Raw genomic sequence first — 22,604 nt, forward strand, 5'->3', positions numbered from 1 at the left:
GAGAGAGAGAGAGAGAGAGAGAGAGAGAGAGAGAGAGAGAGAGAGAGAGACAGAAAGACGGACAGAAAGACGGACAGAAAGACGGACAGGGAGGGAGGGAGGGGAGAGGAAGGGGGAGAAGTAGGAGGGGAGGAAGGGAAGGAGTGGAAGGGAAGAAGAGAAAGAGTGAGTGGGAGGGAGGGAGGAAGGACTTATTAAGCACCTAATTATATACCAGATACTGTGGTCACCTGCTCATACAAAAGCTGACTGAAATATTCTGGAGTTATATGGCAATAAAAAGTTATACCCCAGGATGCTTCTCTAAAAAGGGAAAGGAAATAGGTTGTCCTATGATGATCACTAGAGGTGGTGGGTGGGAGGTGGTGGGCTCTCTCTTAGTCATTGCTGGCAAGATTCCTGTCAGAATCCTCCTTAATTGGCTGATCCTTCATTTGGAAGGTGGTCATTTACCCAAGAGTCAATATGGCCTCAGAAAAGGCAGAGGAATGGTTGATATGGTGCTTTCTGTCCAACAACTCCAGAAGAAATACCAGGAATAGGAAAGATCTGTACACAACATTCATTGATCTGATCAAGGCCTTCGATATTGTCGGTTGTGAGGGCTTGTAGAAGATGATGACAAAATGTGATTGCCTGGAGAAGTTCATGGGTATTGTATGCCAGTTTCATGATGGCATGCTTGTAAGGGTTCTAGATAAATGCTCTAACAGCTTTTCAGTGAGTAGAATGCAGCAAGGCTGTGTGCTTGTGCCAGTACTTTTTAGCATGTTGCTGGAATGTTGCTGGAAGCCTTCAATGAGGACAAAAAATGGCATCAAGGTCAGCTACTACACCAATGGCAAATTATTTAATTTGAAAAGTCTACAAGCTAAAACTAAAGTGGAGGGAAAGCTGGCACACAACTTTCTGTTCGCAGATGAGTGTGCACTCAATGAAGCCTCTGAGAGTGAGATGCAACAGAGCATGGATCGATTTTCTGCACTTGTGTGCTCATTTTGGCCTGAACCAAGGTTCTCCACCAATCAGCATTGCACCATTTAGATGTGGAACCATCAGTTACAGGAAATAAAGAAATTTTGAATGCTGTGGACAAATTCATTTATACCTCAGCAGTATATTCCAGGGATATGCACGTAGATGGTGAGGTTGAGACAGGCATTGTAGCTCAATGTCTGCATGGCTCTGAAGGGAAGTGTGGAACAGAAGACTTATTTCCATTTGAATTGTCTTAGGAACATCCCGAAGATCACTTGGCAAGAAAAAGTAGCAGACACTGAGGTCCCCCCTTCTCAAGCTGAACTGCCAAACATTCAAACTCTCCTGCAGAAAGTTCAACTCCCATGAGCTGACCGTTTTGTCTGAATGCTGCATATTTGTCTAAAAGATTATTATGTGGGGAACTCCCATAAGGTAAGTGCTCAAGCAGAGGTCAGAAGAAGCCATATAAGGACACTCTCAAGGGCTCTCCAAAGAACTCTGGAATCAATTATGAGATAGGGGAGACACTGGCACAGGACCACCCAGCATGGGGTACCCACATCAAAGAAGGCACTGTGCTTTATGAGCAAAGCAGAATTATAGTGGCTTAATGGAAAAATGACGTGTGACCCTGGGCAAGTCACTTGACCCCCATTGCCTACCCTTACCACTCTTCTGCCTTGGAGTCAATGCCAAGATGGAAGGTAAGGGTTTTAAAAAAAAAAAGAAAGAAAGAAAAATGAGGTGCACAAATTAGAGACATCTTCATCCCCAAATGTTCATCTGGTCTATTTGTGCCTGACCTATGGTAGAGCCTTCCAAGCTCATACTGGTCGCACTTTACACTGACCCCGTGAGAGTGATGCCATTTTGGTCCTCTCTTCAAGAATGAAGGACAACCACCACCATGTGCCAGGCACTGTGCTTAGTTACTTACAAATATTATCTCATTTGATCATCAAAATAACCCTGGAAGGCAGGCATTATTATTATCCCCATTTTGTTGTTGCTGAATTGTTTTATAGTTGTTTCCAATTCTTTGTGACCCCATTTGGAGTTTTCTTGGCAAAGAGACTGGTTTGTCATTTTGTTCTCCAGCTCATCTTACAGATGAGGAAACGGAAGCAAACAGGGGTAAGCAATTTGTCCAGTGAAACATAGCTAAGAAGTGTCTGAGGTCATTTGAACTCAGAAAGATGAGTTCCTGAGTCCATACCTGGCACTCTATCCACTGTGCCATGTATCTGCCTCTTATCTCCATTGTACAGTTGAGGCAAACATAGGTTAAGTGATTTACCCACATCTACGCAGTCGTAGAGCTAGTAAGTGTCAGAGGCTACATTTGAACTCAAGTCTTTGTGACTCCAGGCACAATGCTCCCTGTCACCTAGCTGTTGAACCCTTTGGAGTTTCAGGACCTGAATTCAAATCCCAATGCTACCATTTCCTAATGCTTAGCAAGTGAATGTTTGCTTATTCTTTTTTTTTTTTTCCTAAAACCCCTACCTTCCATCTTGGAGTCAATACTGTGTATTGGCTCCAAGGCAGAAGAGTGGAAAGGGTTAAGGCAATGGGGGTCAAGTGACTTGCCCAGGGGCACACAACTAGGAAGTGTCTGAGGTCAGATTTGAACCTAGGACCTCCCATCTCTAGGCCTGAGTCTCAATCCACTGAGCTACCCAGCTGCCCCCCTGAGCCACCCAGCTGCCCCCTTGTTTGCTGATTCTTGATTATTATCTGTGTGACTTTGGACAAATCACTAAGAGATTGCTTGCTTAAACCATTTGCTCTCCAAGCCTCAGTTTCTCCATCTATAAAGGGAAGGGATTGGGCCAGATGAGGGTCTTTCCAACTCTAGATCTCTGAAATCCCATGAGTCTAAATGTCCTTGCTGATTAGAAGGGTATTTCCTAATTGGAGGAAAAAAAATCTCCTGACTATCTGTGTTAGTGAAGGGCAAGAATGAGGTGGGGATGATTTAAAGGAAAAGTTAATCCAGGCATCATTTGTATTTGGCTTTAGAGCAGATCAAAAACACAACATACACTCGCCCTAGTGCCCAACCCTACCCCTCTTCCTGACCCAGTATAACCATTGGTGGCCAGAGCTGGGCTGAGCAGGTCAGAACAGAAAGATGGAAAAGGGCTCCAAGTTATATATAAATCTGCCAAATAAATAATCATCCATCTGCAGAAAGCAGAGATTGGGGAGTGGGGGTTGTGAGAAGTATTGTTGTCCACTAAACCAAAGGTACACACAAATCTAACTAGACTTAAACCCCAACTGAACTCAGGGTGTGACTCAAGAGCAGCCAATTATATCATGGCCCATAAAGCCCTGGGGGGACAAGGGGGAGCAGCAGCCTGCTAGAGCTCCAGACTGCATAGCTTAGATGGGAAACCTCCCTTTTTGGTTGCCCAGAACCATACAACGACCAAACAGAATCGACCACAGAAGCCTCATGATGTAAGAGAAGATCCATAAGCCTGGGTTAGACAGGCAGCAATAGATGATGGCTCAAGAATGGCCTGATAAAAGCAGCCCTCAGTAGGAAAATGGGGGCAGATTATCCAGTCAAGGTGACTGAATTCAATTCCTAACAATTTAATTCATTCACCTTACTGTAGGCTCAGCATTAAGGTTCAGAGTTGCCAATTGCCAGAGAGTTTGGGGGGTTCTATTATTTAATGTAGGAAAGTTTATTAAGTTTAAATTTATTTTATTAATTTATTACATTTGTTTATTTATGAAAATTATATTTATATTTATTTTTATTTATTAAAGTGCCTGCTATTTGCAAGGCATTGTGCTAAGCTCTAGGGAGCCAAAGGAAAGGCAGAAACAGTGCCTGTCCTCAAGGGGCTCACATTCTAATTGGGATATAACATGTAAATGACTATGTACATACCAGATATACAAACATACATGTATATGTGTTTGTGTGTAGAGACACAAAATACTCTAGCATATGACATATGCATTTATATATATAATCTACATAATCATATACATGTGTATGAGATCAGAGTGTTTGTTTTGTTTTTTCCAAAAGCTAGGTGTCTCCCTCTCTCACCCAGGCTAGAAGTATAGGGATTGGGACAGCTGGGTGGCTCAGTGGATGGAAAGTCAGGCCCAGAGATGGGAGGTCCTGGATTCAAATATGACCTCAGTTCCTTCCTAACTGTGTGACCCTGGGCAAGTCACTTAACCCCCATTGCCTAGCCCTTACCATTCTGCCTTAAAACCAATACATGGTATTGAGTCTAAGATGGAAGGTAAGGGTTTTTAAAAAAAAGTATAGGGATTGGTTCATTGGCCAATTGATTCATTGGTCAGAGCCCACCACTGATCTGTATGGAAGCTTTTTCCTGCTCTATTTCCAATGTGGGCCTCCAGTTCACCCCCTCCTCAGTTGCTCCAGTGGTCCCCCTCTCCCAGGGGCTTGGCATATTGATGCTGAAAGTAGTGGGGAAACACTCGGAACTCTTAAGCTCAAGAGATCCATCAACCAATCTCCCTTGTAGTTGGGATTACAAGCATTCACTACCAAGAGACCAGAGATTCTTAACCTAGAACCCCTAACAGGCTCCGTGGAAAGACTTCAAGGAGTCTGTGAATCTGGATTGAGAGAGAAATCTGCTACGTGCTGGAAAGTTGCTCACAAAGTTGCCAAGAGGCTTTTTTTCTAAAAGTGATGGTATGGCACAAGATCTGCAGACTTTTAAGCACTACATACATTATCATCATTATTACTGCTCTCCCTCCATAATCCTAGTGTAATGGAAGGAATGCTAGAAGATCTGGGTTTTAATACCAGTTCTCCTACTTATTATCTGTGTGATTTAGAGAAAACTTTAGGGTTCGATTTCATCACCTAATGGAAATATGTTTTACATGATAATACATGAATAACCCAGATCAAATTGCCTGCTGGCACCGGGATGGGGAAGGGAAGGGTGGGAGGGAGATTTGGGTTCAATCATACAGCTTGGGAAAACTCGTGTGTAAATTTATGACATGTCATTGATAATGAATAAATAAATATTCAATTTCTTCACAGATTATTCTATCGGTCTTTATTTCTCACTATTGTCCACCACAAGCCTTATCTCCACCCAAAACATACTGCTTTTCTTACCATCTCCCAAATGCTCATTCCTATTTCTCTTGTTTTTTTTTTCTCTCCTCTAGACTCAAAGGATCAGAGAACTAGAACTAGAAGGAACCCCTCACTTTTTAAAAATGAGGAAACCAAAGCCCAGGGATATTAAATGACTTGCTCAGTCTCACAGGTATGAAGTGGCAGAGACAGGAATCAAACTCAGAATGCAAATTCAGCACCCTTTCCACTGACCTATGTAGCCTCCCAACTACAAGACCCTCTTTTCCCACCTTTCTATTAATCTAGCTGCTATTATTTCTTTTTTAATTAATTAATTCATCTATTTATTTATTTATTTATTTATTTATTTATTTATTTGATTTAAAGTATTCTTCCATGGCTACATGATTCATATTCTCTCTCTCCCCTTTTCCCTCCCTCCTCCCAGAGCTGACAAGCAATTCCACTGAGTTATACATGTATTATCACTCATAACCCATTTCCATATTATTCATTTTTGTAATAGAGTAACCTTCCTGCTATTATTTCTTTTTTTATTTTATTTTTTTAAACTCTTACTTTCCATCTTAGAATCAATACTGTGTATTGGCTCCAAGGCAGAAGAGCGGTAAGGGCTAGGCAATGGGGGGTCAAGTGACTTGCCCAGGGTCACCCAGCTAGGAAGTGTCTGAGGTCACATTTGAACCCAGGACCTCCCATCTCTAGGCCCCACTCTCCATCCACTGAACCACCCTGCTGCACCACCACCCCTGCTATTATTTCTTAAAGACTCACAACCTCCAAGAAGGAAGCCTTTGCTAATTTTCTCAGCCTACTTTGATTTCCCTTTCTTTGAACTCCTATAGCAATTGTAAAAGACAATCTAACGATTGATTATATATTGCCTCGTATGACTCTCCACTTAATTATGTATGTGCCTGTGTATAGACATATATATAGATCTATAAATGTAGATCCATAAATATATGTATATGTACATGTCTATACACAGATATACACAGACACGTATCTATACATACAGAGATACGTATATGTGCACGTACACATACATACGTATACAGCGAGGTGGCTGGACAGAGTGCTGGGCCCAGAGTCAGAAGACCTGAGCTTCAATGTGACCCTAGACAAGTCATTTACCACTGTTTGCCTTAATCCACTGGAGAAGGAAATGGCAAATGCCAAGAGAATGCCATGGGCAGTGCTGGTGTGTTATGGCCCACAGGGGTCATGAAGATCCTGACGTAACAGAAAAACCACAACAAAAAAACAAAACACGGAGATATATATGTATACAGGCAGGCACATGCATGTGTACATAGTCTTATCTCTCCGACTAGCCTGGAAACGTGTGAAGGGGGTACTGGAAACAGCACCGAACATTTCTTATTGTTGCAGAAATACAAAGTTGTATCGATAAAAGGTTTTTACATCAATAACAAGAATTTTAAACTCTAACTCTAGTCCAGATTCCAATTTCTCTCTTATAACTAAAAAAAATTACAAAATTTGTTGCTACGATATATAAACCTTTGGGTGATTTGCTTTGAATTAATCCTGCAGAGTAATTCATAGGACCATAGGAAGAGACTCCAGAGAATCCCCTCGTTTTACAGAGGAGGAAAACTGAGGAAACAGCAGCTTAAGTTACTTACCTAAAGTCACAAAGTAACTGAATGGGGATTTAATCTCATGTCTTCTAAATCCAAATTCACTGAACTTTTTTCCTCTTTTAATTGCCTTACAGATAACCAGTGCCTGGCACATAGTAGGTACTTAAAAATCATTTGCTGATTGACTAGTTAATTGAAAATCACTACTATGCAAGTGGACTCTCCTCAGGGAACATTCTGAGATCAGTGGTGTCAAATTCAAATAGAAAAAGATCTCCCTGAGGGCTGCTTATTGACTTGGAAAACCCACAACATTATCTATGCCTTATTTCAATTTATTTTGTTAAACGTTCCACAATTACATCTTAATCAAGTTCTGGCTGTACTAAGGAGTTCTGCCTGTCACATGTGGCTGAGTTTGATAGCTGAGATATAGCTCTAACACCTCCAGGAGCCCAATCACACCTACCTTCTTTGGTAAACTTTTATATGTTTAATTTTAGGCAGCTAAGTGGCCCAGTAGATAGAGTACTGGCCTGGAGTCAGGGAGACTCATCTTCCCGAGTTCAAATTTGATTTCACACTAGCTGTGTGACTCATGGCAGCTCACTCCACCCTGTTTGCCTCTGTTTCCTCATCTATAAAATGAGCTAGAGAAGAAAATGGTAAACTACTCCAGTATCTTTGCCAAGAAAACCCCAAATGGAGCCACCAAGAATTGGGCACGACTGAAAAATGACTGAACGACTAAATATGCTTAATTTGATCCCATAGAATAAGCTACATGTGTGATAAAAGTGTGGGTTCCAACAGTTTCCATTATATGGCAAAGAAGCCCATTTGCCAATAAAATGGAACATTAATTAAAGCCAATAACTGGAGCAGGACGTCCTCGAGGCAATCCCAGAATCCTTCTGGTGAGGTTTTTTTCTGTTGAGTAAGAATACTAGAGAGGAGTTTGGAGGTTCTCCTACTCTCTAACTGCTGGTTCTTGGGCACAAGAGAAGCAGGGGGAGGCAGTCCAGTGTAGGAGAAAGAGCATTGGACGTGGACACAAAGAACCCGAGATACAGTCCTAGCTAAGCTACTCACTACTCGGGTCACAACGGGCAAGTCGTTTAGACCCTCTAAGCCCCAGTGTGTTCATCTGTAAAACAAGGATGTTCAACTAAGTCCTCTCAGTCTCTTTCAGCTGTAGATTTAGGACCCCAGGAGCCTCTGGAAGTTAGGCAAGGCCTCAGTTTCTTCATCAGTAAAAATGAGGGGAAACAAAATGACCTCTCCAGCTAGGTCCCTTTCAGATCTAAGTTTATAATCCTATGGGCCAGTAAGAACAGTTACTGATGGACTGGGAAGGGAGCCTGCTCACCTGGTAGGAGGTGTTTTACCATGGATCCCAACTTCACCACAGTCCCCGATGCTTCATGTCCCAGCACCATTGGCCTTTTAACAATAAAGTCTCCTATTCGGCCATGCTGCCAGTAGTGGACGTCAGAGCCGCAGATTCCGACCGAATGCATCTTCAGCAGCACCTCTGGGGAAAAGGAAAGGAAGGCAGATGGGAAACTCCTAAATGCACAAGATACTTTATTTTTAGGAACTTTTAAGCCTTTCCTCGTCTTCCTGATATTTATATGTCCTCCTCAGATAAATCCACCCCCAAATTTTTATCCTAAGAACTTATTTTGTAAGTACATTTATTTGTAAACCGATTTGCTTGTAAGCTCCTTGACAGTAGGGACTATCTTTTAGCTCTTTTTGTATCCCCAGCACTTAGCACAGTGCCTGGCACATAGTAGGCGCTTGATGTTTATTTGACAGAATGAAATATATATATATATATATATATACACACATACATACATACATATACACACGTACACACATGTGTGTGTTTTCTCCTTAATAGGCTGTAAACTTGAGGGCAGGGACTATTTCTTTTGGTCTTCACACAGTGCCTGGTGCAAGTAGGAGCCTAATAAATTCTCATTCACTGACTAACTTCCATTTTAGGTGAGTTTGAAGAATGGGCAGGATATTTTGGTTCCTGAGTAGCAAACACTTCAATGGAGAGCCCTCTGATGTAATCAGTCAGGATTTAAGGATGTTCTTTTGCCCAAATTCACAAACTTACTTATTCATACCTACCACCAACACCTCTACCACCACCAATAACAACAAACAACAAAATCTCACAAATTGGGAAAACTTTGTTTATGTTTACCCAGAGGAGGGGTGAAGGTCTGCAAAAGAAAATTAACTAGCTGTGTAACCCTGGCCAAGTCACTTAGCCGCCATTGCTTAGCTTTACCCCTTACTGCTCTTCTGCCTTGGAGGCAATACACAGCACTGATTCTAAGCCAGAAGATAAGGGTTTAAAAACAAGTATCTCAATATATAGAGAGGAAGATTTAAATGACTTAAGAGAACTGTTTTCAAGCAATTAATGTGTCAATTATAAGAGATCCTTATCTCTTCATTAGATTTGGTGGGAGCCCTACTCAGCACCATTTTATAAGCCATTAATGTGAGTTACTATGTCTACTTAAAAGTAATAAAATGGTATTTCTTTTTTTTAATGCCATGTGACTCAAACCTTCTGCTAATTCTGACTACCCCTCTCTAATTAGTCTGAATTTGTGAGGTTCTACTGCATTTTTAATGTTATTATTTTAAACTTGGGAAATCTGTTATGAAGTGTCTTTTCTGAAATAAATACTAGATATTTTTTGCTTTAGACTTATGTTAAGATAAAAGTAAAACATATATATTGCCCCAAAAAAAATCTCCCTAAGAAAAACTGGTTTATTTTGAGGATGTTGGGTGGAGGGGAACAGAAAAGCAGAATTCTCTACTTTGTAAGGAATCTCTTTAAGGGAACAGTCACACCATAAATTATAAGAATGGACGGGGTGGGGCTGAATTTTCTCAGCTTTTGGTTTGGGAAAAGGAAAGTGGCAATGCTTGGATTGCTTCTTCTGAACATTAAAAGGGGCTCCATTTTTCTCTGCTCAATTCAACATACATTTACGAAGGGCCTAAATCATGTGTGACGTCATTATTAGAGCTAAAAAGGTTTATAGGGAATCATTAAGTCTAATCCCCTCATCTTACAGAAATTCTGAACAAAGACGTGAAGTGATTTGTTTAAAGTCACCCAGGAAATGGCAAGTGACAGATTTAGTATTCAAATCCAGAGTCCAATACTCCAGATGCCAGCCCTTTCCACTACTTCCTGCTCCACCTCCCCTACCATACTGTGCTAGATGTTGGGGCTAGAAAAGCTTCTGTTTTATGCAGGGGACACTCATGCCTAGGATGCTGTCCTTCCACATGCACCTTCTGGCTTCCTTCAGGTCCCAGCTAACATCCCACATTCTACAGGAAGTCTTTCCTCATCCCTCTTAATGCTAGGGCCTTCCCTCTGCTGATTATCTCCAGTTCATCCTCTGTAGGGTGGTTTACATGTTCTCCCACATTAGACTGTGAACTCCTACCAAAAAAGAGATGCCTTTTGCCTTTCTTTGTATCTGGAGTGGAATAGCACCATACCTGGCACGCAGAAGGCATTTCATGGTAATTGACTGACTACTGCACACAAATAAGAACATAAAAAGAAATTTCGAGATGGAGAGCACAACCCCCTCCCGAGGAAGCAAACAATGAAGCCCGAAAGGTAGCATCTGATCTAGGCACCCATCTTCCTTATTCGAATCATTCTTTAGAAAATCAGTTTTCATAATTGGGGGTTGGGGTGGGGAAATGGACTTAACCTGATTTTGTGGAGGGGAAGAAATAATTTTCTAGATCTGACTGCATTACTAATAACAAAATCTGACTCCACTACCTCTAACCAGCTTAGGCTGAATACACAAAACTTTGCTATCTAGAGTAGGCTTTATATGCCCTCAGCCCACAAATGGAGTGTCCAATAAGCAGCTAGGGATGTTCCAGGCCAGCTCTGCTGTCGGAACAGATTATATCCCATTGGTCACCCAAACATGCTACTGTGACTGGCTTGCACTCGTTATGTTTAGCATAAATTGGTATCTAAAAGAGCCCACAGCAAACTATTCTCTGCCCCTGGCTTAAAGGGGACAGCAAAAGCACAAAATCCTTTTTCTGGTCTACATTCCTGACCCTAAATAGACTAAATGATCAATTAGTAACAAATTATAGTCAACACACTGTAAGCAAGCCTTAAAAAAAAAAAAAAAAAAAGCTTTATGCCCAACTGGAAGCTATCTGACAAATTACTCTAGGAAGCTGAAACTGCTATGAGCAAGCAGTCTTCCTTTAGCACACCAATACATTTATTTTACTTTCAGTTTGGGTACTTGTTCCAGAGCTTTCAAGGAAACGGGCTGAAAAACTTCCCGGCCATAAAAATGCACCCAAAACATGCTGCCTTATAATGCCCTTCAACATCAAGACCCAGAAATCAGACAAGGTGAAGCAGGGGAGGGAAAGAAGGAGACCTGAATACTGTTTCAGGAAAACTATCTTTTTAATAAAGAAAAGAGATTATGGGGGGCAGCTGGGTGGCTCAGTGGATGGAGAGCCAGGCCTAGAGATGGGAGATCCTAGGTTCAAATCTGGCCTTAGATGCTTCCTAGCTGTGTGACCCTGGTCAAGTCACTTAACTCCCATTCTCTACCCTTTACAAGTCTTCCACCTTAGAACTAAGACACAGTATTGATTCTGAGACAGAAGGTAAGGGTGTAAAGAAAAAGAAGAGGTCATGCAAGGCCTTCCTAGCCCCAAGGGACCCCTGGTTGTAAACTGGGTCCCTTAAACTTTAGGTCATTGAAGTCTCTTCATGTTTTCACAATGATAACTTTTACTGAGAAATGTCCTAGGTCTGTCTTGCATGTGTAGCCTTAAGTCTTAAAATATATATGTATGTTTTAATCATATTAATATATATGTGTGTATATATAAATTCACATTACAAACTTTACGTCTTGAATATATATGCATATGTGAGTATATATATATATATATATATATATATATTATATATAGATAAACATACACACGTGAGGCGGTTGGGTGGCTTAGTGGATAGAGCGCAGGGCCTGGTCAGGAAGACTCAAGTTCAACACTGGCCTCAGACACTTACTAGCTACCTGACCCTGGGCACACCACTTAACCTCTGTTTGCCTTAATTCACTGGCGAAGGAAATGGCAAACCGCTCCAGTTTTTCTGCCAGGAAAACCTCCCGCACAGCACTGGTGTGCTAGGCTCCACGGGGTCACAAAAAGCTGGATGTTACTGAACAAAATCAAATATTTACGTGACCAAATAAGCACTAAGAAGTCGAACAGATTTCACTAGAAACCTTGTTCCTTCTCTATTTACCTTATAGTAAATCAAAAATAATCTAAAAGTTCAAAACACTTAACAGATTCCTCATTCCTTTTCTATCTATCATATAAGAAGTCAATATAATCACTAAGTTTGAAGTAACAAAGATCATTTTGGAGTGAAGGCAGCCAGAAAAGCGGATTTACCTGATGTAGAGATAAAAGCTTCATATCCCTATTTAAAAAAAACAACAAACCCATTTACTTTCTGTCCTAGTCACAATTCTCAAAACAGAAGAGCAAGGGCTAGACAAACTGGGTTTAGCAACTTGCCCTAGGGTCAGACAGCTAGAAAGGATCTGAGGTCAGATTGGAACTCAGGACCTTCTGACTCCTGGCCTGGCTCTCTGTCCATTGTGCCACCTCACCGCCCTTCTTCATCTTCCTCTGGCGTCATCCCTCCTCTCTAGAATGAATAATCCAGCAGGCAGAGGAGGCTGTAGTTTCTGCAGAAATCTTTCCAGCTCCCTCCCCAAAGGTAAATGGGAAACTGTAAACCTCCTAAACTTCAGAATCTTCCTTGTGTATGTGTGTTTCTTTTTTTAGCCTTGTGATTCTACAAATGGCAAATGCTCCAGGTGAGGAACTCCCTTTGCCAATGTACATAGGCATCCTCCTGGCAGGCTGAAGTCTTAGTGTTATCTGGGGAATGGAGGGTTCACACAGGCAGGATGGGACAGATGCAGGACCTGAACTCGAGCCTCCCTGGTTCTACACACTCCACTACCTTCCACTGCCCATAGCTGGTGGCAAACAAAAGGGTCTAGAATGAATGGGAGCTTGAGGCTCATAGGGAGAGGGAGAGATTGCATGAAAGAAGGCAAGGGGAGATGTGCCCAGCAACCTAACCTACTTTTGCAGAAGAAAAGTAGGGCAAAAGCCTAAGCCTCCCTCCCTTCCTGGCAGACCGGCTCTCTGGACTTTTGGACCTTTAGCCTCTGCTCCACTTTGCTATGTATACACATATGCTTCAGGGAGGATGGATTTCCCCTCACTGACTGCCCTGGCTCGAGCCCTATAAGGCTATCCTGGACACAGGGTGAGGACATCCCAGTCACGAAGGGGCCTGCTAGAGTGTTGGTCAACTTAGTGATAAAGTCACTTGTAAAAATATTAATTAAGTTTCCTGGGAAGGGAGATAGAAAGAGAGAAGATATCCAATGCCTCTTGCCTCTCACTATGTGAAAAATGCTTTGAATTCTCTCCTTTCAAACTCTGCTCCTTTCTTCCCTTTTTGTTTCTCTTTTTAAAAAATCCTTACCTTGTCTCACAATGTATCCTAAGTATTAGTTCTAAGGCAGAAGAGAGGTAAGGGCTAGATGATGGGGGTTGGGTCACATATCTAGGAAGTGTCTGAGGTCAAATTTGAACCCAGGACTTCCCATCTCCATGCCTGGATCTCAATCCACTAAGCCACCAACATGCCCCTCCCTTTATTACTTTTTAAAGTTTGCTGAGCAAAATAATTTCATTAAGTAATCCCTAAATCATTAGTTTAAAAGAGAGCTCAATTTGCCCTTTTTTGGATTTTGGAACAGATTTAAGGCACTCCTAGATAAAGGAACTTTTGTCTCTACCAAAGCAGATCAGCACCTGCTCTGCAATTTACTTCTGTGCTGGTTGTCCAGTCAAATCAGTGACCCCCATTTGGGCTCACTTTGCAGATGAAGAAACTGTGGCAAACAGAATTAAGTGATTTGCCCAGGGTCACACAACTAATATGATGTGTCTGAGGTCAGATTTTGATTCAGATCTATTCTGACCATAGGCCTGGTGCTCTATCTACCAGCTAGCTGCCCAATCTATAGTCTCTGAGAAATGTTTGGAGCATTTAGGCCAGTGGTTCCCAAACTTTTTAGGCCTACCGCCCCCTTTCCAGAAAAATTATTACTTAGCACCCCCTGCCACATACTATCACCGCCCCCTTACAATTATTCACCACCCCCAAATGCACCTGTGGCCATCATCGCTCCCCTGGATTGCTGCAGCACCCACCAGGGGGCGGTGGCGCCCACTTTGGGAATCACAGATTTAGACATTCACCTCCCTGCCTAGGATCCCAGCACCAGGATGTATCAAAGGCTGGGCTCAGTCTCTCTCTTGATTCCAAGGCCAGTGTTCTCACCATTATGTTTAGCTTGTCTTCATCACAAGTTCTAGTAGCTGCCTATGTTAGAAACTTTTTGGAAAAGGCTAAGATGGCATCTTTTGTTGATCTGCAATCTGTTCCTTTTTATTATGAGTCTCATAATAATATATTTTATATGTATATTGTATGTAAATATACTATATTTAATAAACATAATATATTATAATATATTTAGATAAAATAGATGTATAAATAATATATTATAAATGATACTATAAATAACATTCATAAGTATCTGTATAGCATTTTATATTTTTTATTGTACATATATAATTTTGTTTATCTATATTTAAAATGACATACATAGACATCTATACATGTCTATAAATTTTATTAGTGCCAGGTGCTACGAGAAGAGTTTTACAATAATCATCTCATTTCATCCTCACCACAATTCAGGGAGATGAGTGCCATTACTGTCTTCATTTTACAGATGAGAAAGCCGAGGCAGTTAGACTTGTCCAGGGTCATGAAGTTAGTAAGTGTCTGAGGCTAGGTGTGAATTCAGGTCTTCCAAACTCTAGACCCAGGGCACTATCTAATGAACCACCCACCCACTCCCATGAAACTCATCCAGCCAAACTGGAAGATGGGCCTGAGTGGACGAACTGGCAAAAGTCAAGGGAAGTAAGGAATGAAAGAGGAGAATAATCTACGTGATCATCGATGGGCAGAACAACAGGAAAGAAATATTGTTTGAGACTTACCATTTGGGCCTGGTTCCGGAATTGGATATTTTTCCTAAAGGAAACAAAAGACAACATATTCAGCATCCATGGCCATCAGTGTAATAATAATGACTCACATTGAGCTACTGCTTCAACGCACCTTGTTCTATGTACGTTTGGTCCTCACTACAACCCTGTGAGCTAGATGTTATTCGTATCCCCATTTTGCAGGTAGGGAAGCTGAGGCTCAGAGACAGGATTCAAGGGAGGATTCGAATAAGCATTTTCCTGACTTCTAGTTCTGTGTTCTACCTACTTCACCACACTGCCTCTGTGAGTGTTGGGAACATTTTCTCCATGCTATTTCTGATTTAGACTAGAAATATAATGGAAGGAAGGCTGGGGTTAGAGTGGGAAAGCCTGGGTTTGAATCCTCAGTTTAATATTCACCAGCTAGGGGACCATGGACTTTAATCTCTCTGCTTCTTACTTTGAAAAATGAAGGGGCAGGCTGATCTTTAAGGACCCTTCTCAGTTTATGGCCATGTAATCATATCTGTGTGGCATTGGATAAATCACTTAACCTCTCTGGAGCTCCAGTCTCCTCACCTGTAGAAAGGGAGTCAGACCAGATGGTCTTTGAGGTCCCATTTAGATCTAAATCTATGATCCTGTTTCCACCAGACCATTTCTTTATGTGAGAGGCAAGCCATTTTCAAGAAGATATTACTGTTGGATAGATGCCCAATGTGTTCAAATGTCAAACTGCACAGTTAGTTACCAGTGGTACAAATTTTAGCCGGGGGGCATGTAATAGCAACACTCTGGGAAGGTGTGTTCTAACCACTGGATTCCTGAATAATGAAACAACTGACCTGTAAATAACATACACAGCAGGCTCATTAAGTTTGCAGGTGACCCCCAAGATGGGGACATCAATGTCACTAGGTCTTGGAATTGTAGACCAGATAGAAGTCCAGCTTGGCAGAGGGCTATCCCCGCTTCCTTGCAACCTGGAAAAGTGCCAACTAAACCACAGAGGGGGAAACCGCCTAGATCAGTGATGGGCAAACTCTGGCCCCCTGAAATGTTCTATCTGGCTGCCAGACATTATTCCTAATCTGACAAATACAATGAGGAGGACACAATACAGTGAAACTTCGAAGGAGTTGCCTTAGAAACAGACTGACAGATGAGCATTTCCTTCCCTTTGGCCCCCTCTTTAAAAAGTTTGCCCATCACTAGCCTAGAGAGCTCTCTGAGGGAGTCCAACCCTAGTTGTAGGGATGGGCATAGAAGGGACTTACCAGGAAGGAAGTTCCAAATAACAATCTCCCTTTCTTCCCACTTGGGCAAATTGCCTGGGGCCGAGGGGAACCAGGTGAGTGCACCAGTATTCTCTGTTCACATCCCCCACACTCCCTTCTCCCTCTAATAATTTCTCTGAATTCAGCTATATTTACCAGGAACAAACCCTGGGATTACCCCAGGGACGACTTCTGTCTAGGATCCTTCTCATTTGGAAAAAATTTATTCCTAGATATAGACAAGCATTTATTTGGTCTCTCTAATCAATTCCAAGGGCACCTTCTCTCTAGAACAGAAATTAAAAATGGAAAAAGAATCAGTCCTGGCCCTCTTCCTTAGTCAATTAACTAGCATTTTTATTAAGTGCCTTCTCTATGCCAGGCATTGTGCTAAGTTTTGAGGATAAAAGGAAGGTGGGGAGGGGGAAAGCCAGTCCCTACTCTCAGAAGCTCACTGTCTAATGAAGGAGACAACACGCAAATAACTAAATACAAGCATGATATGTACAGAACAAATTAGGGATATTCTCAAAGGAAGATACTAAGATTTAAAGAAGTCTGGGAAAGGCTTCATGCTTTAACTCCTTTCTAGATTAGTACACATGGCTAGACAGCTGATGTCTATTTGGCCCCTTATCGCTCAAAATAGCCAGGCTACACCCAGGGGTCGGCAACCTTTTTGGCCCTGAGAGCCACGGAGCCATAAACGCCACATTTTTTTAAAATGTAATTTCGTGAGAGCCGTACAGTGCTCACAGTGAGTGCTCCTGTAACAGTGCCTGAAAAAAAAAATTGACTTTATGGCTCCTGATGAAAGAGCCATACCGACCCCTGCCTTAGCATTTGAAATTTTAAAAGAAGTTTTAGGGGTTTGGGGCCATTGTTATGAGCTAAGATTATAATAATTCACATTTACATAATGCTTTAACAGCTTTGAGAAGCATTATGGAGTAGAGGATAGAACTGTTGGTTAGTCATTTTTCAGTTGTGTTCAACTCTTTGTGCAAAGATACTAGAGTGGTTTGCCATTTTCTGCTCCAGCTCATTTTACAGATGAAGAAGCGGAAGCAAGCATAGTTAAGTGACTTGTCCAAGGTGAAATTTGAACTCAGAGTAACAGATTTTCCTGACTCCAGATCTGGGGCTCCATTCACTTCCCCACCTGCCCACAGAAGATGCTTAATAGATGCTTGCTGAATTTTACAATTGCTCAAAAGGTAGCAAGAGAGGAGCAGCTAAGTGGCTCAATAGATAGAAAGCCAGATCTGGAGTTGGAAGGCTCTGGGTTCAAATATGACTTCAAACACTTCCTACTTGTGTGCCACTGGGCAAGTCATTGTCTAGCCCTTGCCCTTCTGTCTTGAGAATTGTTACAAGAACAGAAAGCAAAGTTTTATAAAAATATATATATATAAAAGGTCAGCTAAGTGGTAAAGTGGATAGAATGTTAAACCTGAACTCAGGAAGACTTATTCTTCCTGAGTTCAAATTCGGTCTGTTTCCTCTTCAACCAAGTCCATGCTGGGAACTTTGTTGTTTGTTGATACTTTATTTGGGGGGGATAAAGAGAGGGAGCATAGGAAAGAAGCATAAGTGATTATTCCTGATAAATGAGAGCCTATAAATAGTAGTCCAGGGTTTGAGAAAGCCAAAAACATCAATTACTCAGGGAAGAATTCCTTTTCTTAAAAGAACTGCTTGGAAAACTAGAAAGTAATTTGGAAGAAATTAGATTTCAACTAACAGTTTACACAATATACCCCAATAAGTGTGACTGAATATAAAATTAAAATATAAAAGGACACATTATTGAGAAATTCAGAATTATGGCATGGGTACAGATCTCAACCAAACTTCATCACAATAAGTAACATTTATATAACACTTCAAGGTTTGAAAAGCACTTTACAAATATTATCTCATTCTACCCTGAAGGTAGGTGCTATTATTATCTCTGTTTTACAGATAAAGAAACTCAAGCAGACAGGTTCTATGACCACTGTACCACCCAGTTGTTATTATATAGAATAGAGATCATAAAAGACAAAATGAATGGTTTTGACTATGAAATTTAAAAAAAATCTGCAAGAATAAAATTAACGAAAGTAGAACAAGAAGAAAAACCATAGAGGAAAAATATTTGCATCAAATATCACTAAGAAAAGTCTGATATCTAAGCTACTTAGGAAACTAACACAAATCTCTAACACCAAGAGTCATTCCCCAAAAGGTAAATGGTCAAAAGGGTATAATTTTCTTTTTTTCTTCTCCTTTTTAAATGTAGAATATTTTTCCATGGTTACATGATTCATGATCCCCTCCACCCTGCTCTTTCCTCCCCCCTCCCGAAGCCAACAAGAAGTTCCACTAAGTCATACATGTTCAAAACCTATTTCCATGTTATTAATATTTACAGTAGAGTGATCCTTTAAAATCAAAACCCTAATCATATCCCTATCATACTACATGATTGATTATATGTTTTTCTTCTGAGTTTATGTTCCCACAGTTCTTTCTCTGGATTTGAATAACATTCTTTCTTATAAGTACCTCAAAATTGTCCTGAGTCATTGCATTGCTGCTAGTAGAGAAGTAAAAGGGTATAATTTTCAAAAGAATAACTGAAAATTATTTATGATATGTGAACAAGCTGCAAATTACTAACAGTAAGAAAAGTACAAATTAAAGCAACTCCAAGATTTTACATATCATGTAAATGAGCAAAGATGACTAAAAAACAGGAGCAGTCATTAGTAGAGAGGTTGTGGACAGTTGAGCATATCAGCTTTCTATAGGCAGAGCTCTGATCTGGTCTAATGTTCTAGATGCCAATTTGGAATTATGTAATAAAAGTTACTAAATGATTCATAGCATTTTGGTTTTATGCCAAGGAAATCAAATACTAAAACAAAAGTCCAATATATACCAAAATATTCACAGAAGCACTCTTTGTGGTAGCAAAGAACTGGAAACAAAATGGGTGGCCATCGATTTGAGTATAGCTAAAAAAAAACCTATAGTCTATGAATGTGGGAAAATATTATTGTGTAGTCAGACAAATATGAGGAAATTAGAAGTTCTGATGAACTGAATGAATAACTGCACAAAATTAATAATACCTAAAGAACAGTAGCCATAATTCAAATGGAAGGATCATTAAAGGAAGTTGAATTCTGGGTAACTAAGAAAACAAAAGAAAGTACCATAAAATACACAATGAAATATACTTCCCTCCTCATGCTATCAGGGATGTAGGGCTACCATAACAGAGTGTTCTAAAAGTTACCACCTATAGATACTGTTAGTTGATCAGTCTTAATTTGTTTTTTTCTTTGTCACTGAAAGGGATGAATGTGAGGAGAAGTGTTTCCAGAAATTATGATAGAGGTAAAAGTGCATTAATAAAACATTACATATGTGTGTGCATGCATGCATGTACATTCATTTAAATTAGGGACAGCTAGGTGGCACAGTGGATAAAGCATTGGATCTGGAGTCAAGAAGACTCCCTGAGTTCAAATCCAGCCTGAGACACTTACTGTCTACATGACGCTGGGCAAATCACTTAACCTCATTTGCTGCGATTTCCTCAACTATAAAAATGAGCTGGAAAAAGAAATGGCAAACCACTCCCATATCTTTGCCAAGAAAACCTCAAATGCAGTCACAAAGGGCTCAAACACAACTGATATACTTTATATATGCACTGTATTGTATATATACACTATATATACATTATACTATCTATGTAATATATACATATGTATATTCACAAATATATATATACATATGTATCCAACATATAGAAATATACTTATTTAAAGGGACTTCTTTTAAATAGTCCACTCTCCTTGAAAAATAAGTAAAAAATCTGATTGTGAGATACTGTTGCTCACAAGCCTCAGTAAGCAGTTCCCATTGCTAATGACTATTTTGTATTCTATCCCAGAAGTCCTTGGGGAATCAGAAAATAGAGGACTAGACTTTGTTTTCTAACTAGAACAATCAGGAAAAGCCTAGTGAAGTGGCACGTTTGCTTGGCTCTGTTTTCATACCAAAGACGAGACAGTGCCACTTTGTGGACACTAAAGGGTACTGTGCCAAATAGCCCTCTGGTTTTCCCTATTAGCAGAAAAGAGTTGGAGGGGGGAAAAAAACACTAACAAAAGCCTAGTAGGCTCCCCCACTTTCCATGAAACTGAGAACTTCTCTACTTCTCTAGTGCCTTTTCCTTGTTCATTTTCATTATTTTTTGTCTGTTTTTTAAGTAACTCTCTAGGTGTTCCTCACTTGAGGAATGGCTGAACAAACTGTGGTATATGATGGTGATGGAATACTATTGTGCTATAAGGAATGATGAACTGCTTGATTTCTATATGAACTGGAAAAACCTACATGAACTGATGCGGAACAAAATGAGTAGAACCAGAAGAACATTGTACACAGAAAGTGAAACATTGTGGAATGATTAAATGTAATGGACTTTGCTACTAGTATAAAGATTACTCTATTAAAAAAAAGATTACTTTATTAAAAATGAATAATATGGAAATAGGTTGTGAGTGATAACACATGTATAACCCAGTGCAATTGCTTGTCAGCTCCAGGAGGGGGAACAGAAGAGGAGAGGGAGAGAAAAAATGAATCATGTAACCATGGAAAGATGTTTAAAAATAAATTAAATTAAATTAAAAAACTCCCTACCTTCAGTCTTAGAATCAATAGTGCCCTCATAAATAAAAGAAGTGCCCTCAGGGTTAAGCAACTGGGGTTAAGTGACTTGCCCAGGATCACATAGCTAGTAATTATGTGATATCACATTCAAACCCAGGACCTCCCATCTGTAGGTCTGACTCTCTACCTACTGAGCCACCTAGCTGCCTCTATTCTCATTATTTTTATATTACAGTACCTGCTTCCCACCCCAGCAGAAGGCAGATCTGAAGTCACAGTCCTCTAATGAAATTTGCATGAAATGAGTTTATAATGCTTATTATTTAAATTAATTAAATGAGTCTACAATGGTTGAAGGCTCTTTTTTTTTTTTTTGCTAGAAAGTTAAGAGATGGAAAGGATTGTGGAGATCCATCAAATAAGAAAACAGACTCAGAGAAGAGAGCAATAATAGGTGATTTGAAAACAATTCCTCTAACTCCAGTTCCAAGCAAGGGAGGAAAAACTTATTTGTATAATCCATTCCTGTATGTGAATAAACATGTCTAATCACATTTGTACCCATGTTGTGCATATATATAAACACAAATGTATAAATGTATGCATATAAATAATATATTATCAACAAGCATTTATTAATCACCTACCATGTGTCAGGCACTATCCTAAATTATGAGGTTATGAAACTCTGCCCTCAAGGAGTTTATATCCTATCAGAAGAGATGACCTAAATCTATTTATAACATAAACACAGGATGACAGGGAGTGACAAGAGTCACGGGGAGGACAGAGGTGGCCTCAGGTATAAGACAGCACCTGAGCTGGGTCTTGAATGAGACTAGGGTGTCAGAAGAAAGGAAGGACTGCTCTCCAGATGTGGGGGATGTCCACAACAAAGGCATAAAGATGGGGAAATGGGGGAGGTGCAGTTAAAAAGGCCAATTTGCCTGGATTGTGAAGTATAGGGAGGAAAGTAATGTGTAATAGTGGTGGAAAGCAGGGGAAGCTAAATGGCTCAGTGGATAGAGAGCCAAGCCCAGGAACAGGAAGTCCCAGATTCAAATCTAGCCTTAGACATTTCCTAGCTGTGTGACTCTGGGCAAGTCACTTAACTCCCATTGCCTAGGCTTTACTGTCCTTCTGCCATATAACCAATATACAGTATTGATCCTAAGACAGAAGGTAAGGGTTTTAAAAATAATAATGCTGGAAAGTTAGATTGGAGTAAGATTATAAAGGTCTTTAAATGCTAAAGAGATGATTTTATATTTTATCATAGGGCAGGAGTTTATAATGTTTTGTGTGTCATAATTGCCTCTTTGACAATCTTGTAAAACCTATGGACCCTGTCTCAGAATTTTTTTTAAATCTTTACCTACAAAAGAGCAGCAAGGGCTGGGCAATCCACGTTAAGTGACTTGCCCAGGGTCACATAGCTAGGAAGTGTTTGAGCCCAGACTTAAAACCTAGATCCTCTAGACTCCAGGCCTGGCACTACAACCATTGTGATACCTCGATTCCTCTCAATATTTATTCTCTCTCTCTTTCTCACTCTCTCTCTCTTTCTCTCTTTCTTTCTATCTCTCTCTGTGTCTCCCCCCTTTCTTTCTTTCCTTTCTTCTCTTCCTGTCTGACTTAGTATCAATCCTAAGAAGAGTGGCAGGGGTTAGGAAATAGGGGGTTAAGTGACTTGCCTAGGGTCACACAGCTTGGAAGTGTCTGAGG

At 40.5% G+C, this 22,604-nt stretch overlaps 1 protein-coding gene across 1 annotated transcript in view; it reads right to left on the reverse strand.

Annotated features, from left to right (window-relative positions):
* The window catches only part of SORD (sorbitol dehydrogenase), a 65,227-nt gene that overhangs the window by 24,813 nt on the left and 17,810 nt on the right, over positions 1-22,604 (reverse strand). Inside the window, exons 2-3 of the mRNA XM_044665074.1 lie at positions 14,938-14,971; positions 8,084-8,248 (exon numbers count right to left, since the gene is read on the reverse strand). Of these exons, the coding sequence (XP_044521009.1) occupies positions 8,084-8,248; positions 14,938-14,971 (199 nt within the window). The remainder of the gene's footprint in view (positions 1-8,083; positions 8,249-14,937; positions 14,972-22,604) is intronic.

This window comes from Gracilinanus agilis, chromosome 2, assembly GCF_016433145.1.
Source record: "Gracilinanus agilis isolate LMUSP501 chromosome 2, AgileGrace, whole genome shotgun sequence".
NCBI classification, from domain to species: Eukaryota; Metazoa; Chordata; class Mammalia; order Didelphimorphia; family Didelphidae; genus Gracilinanus; species Gracilinanus agilis.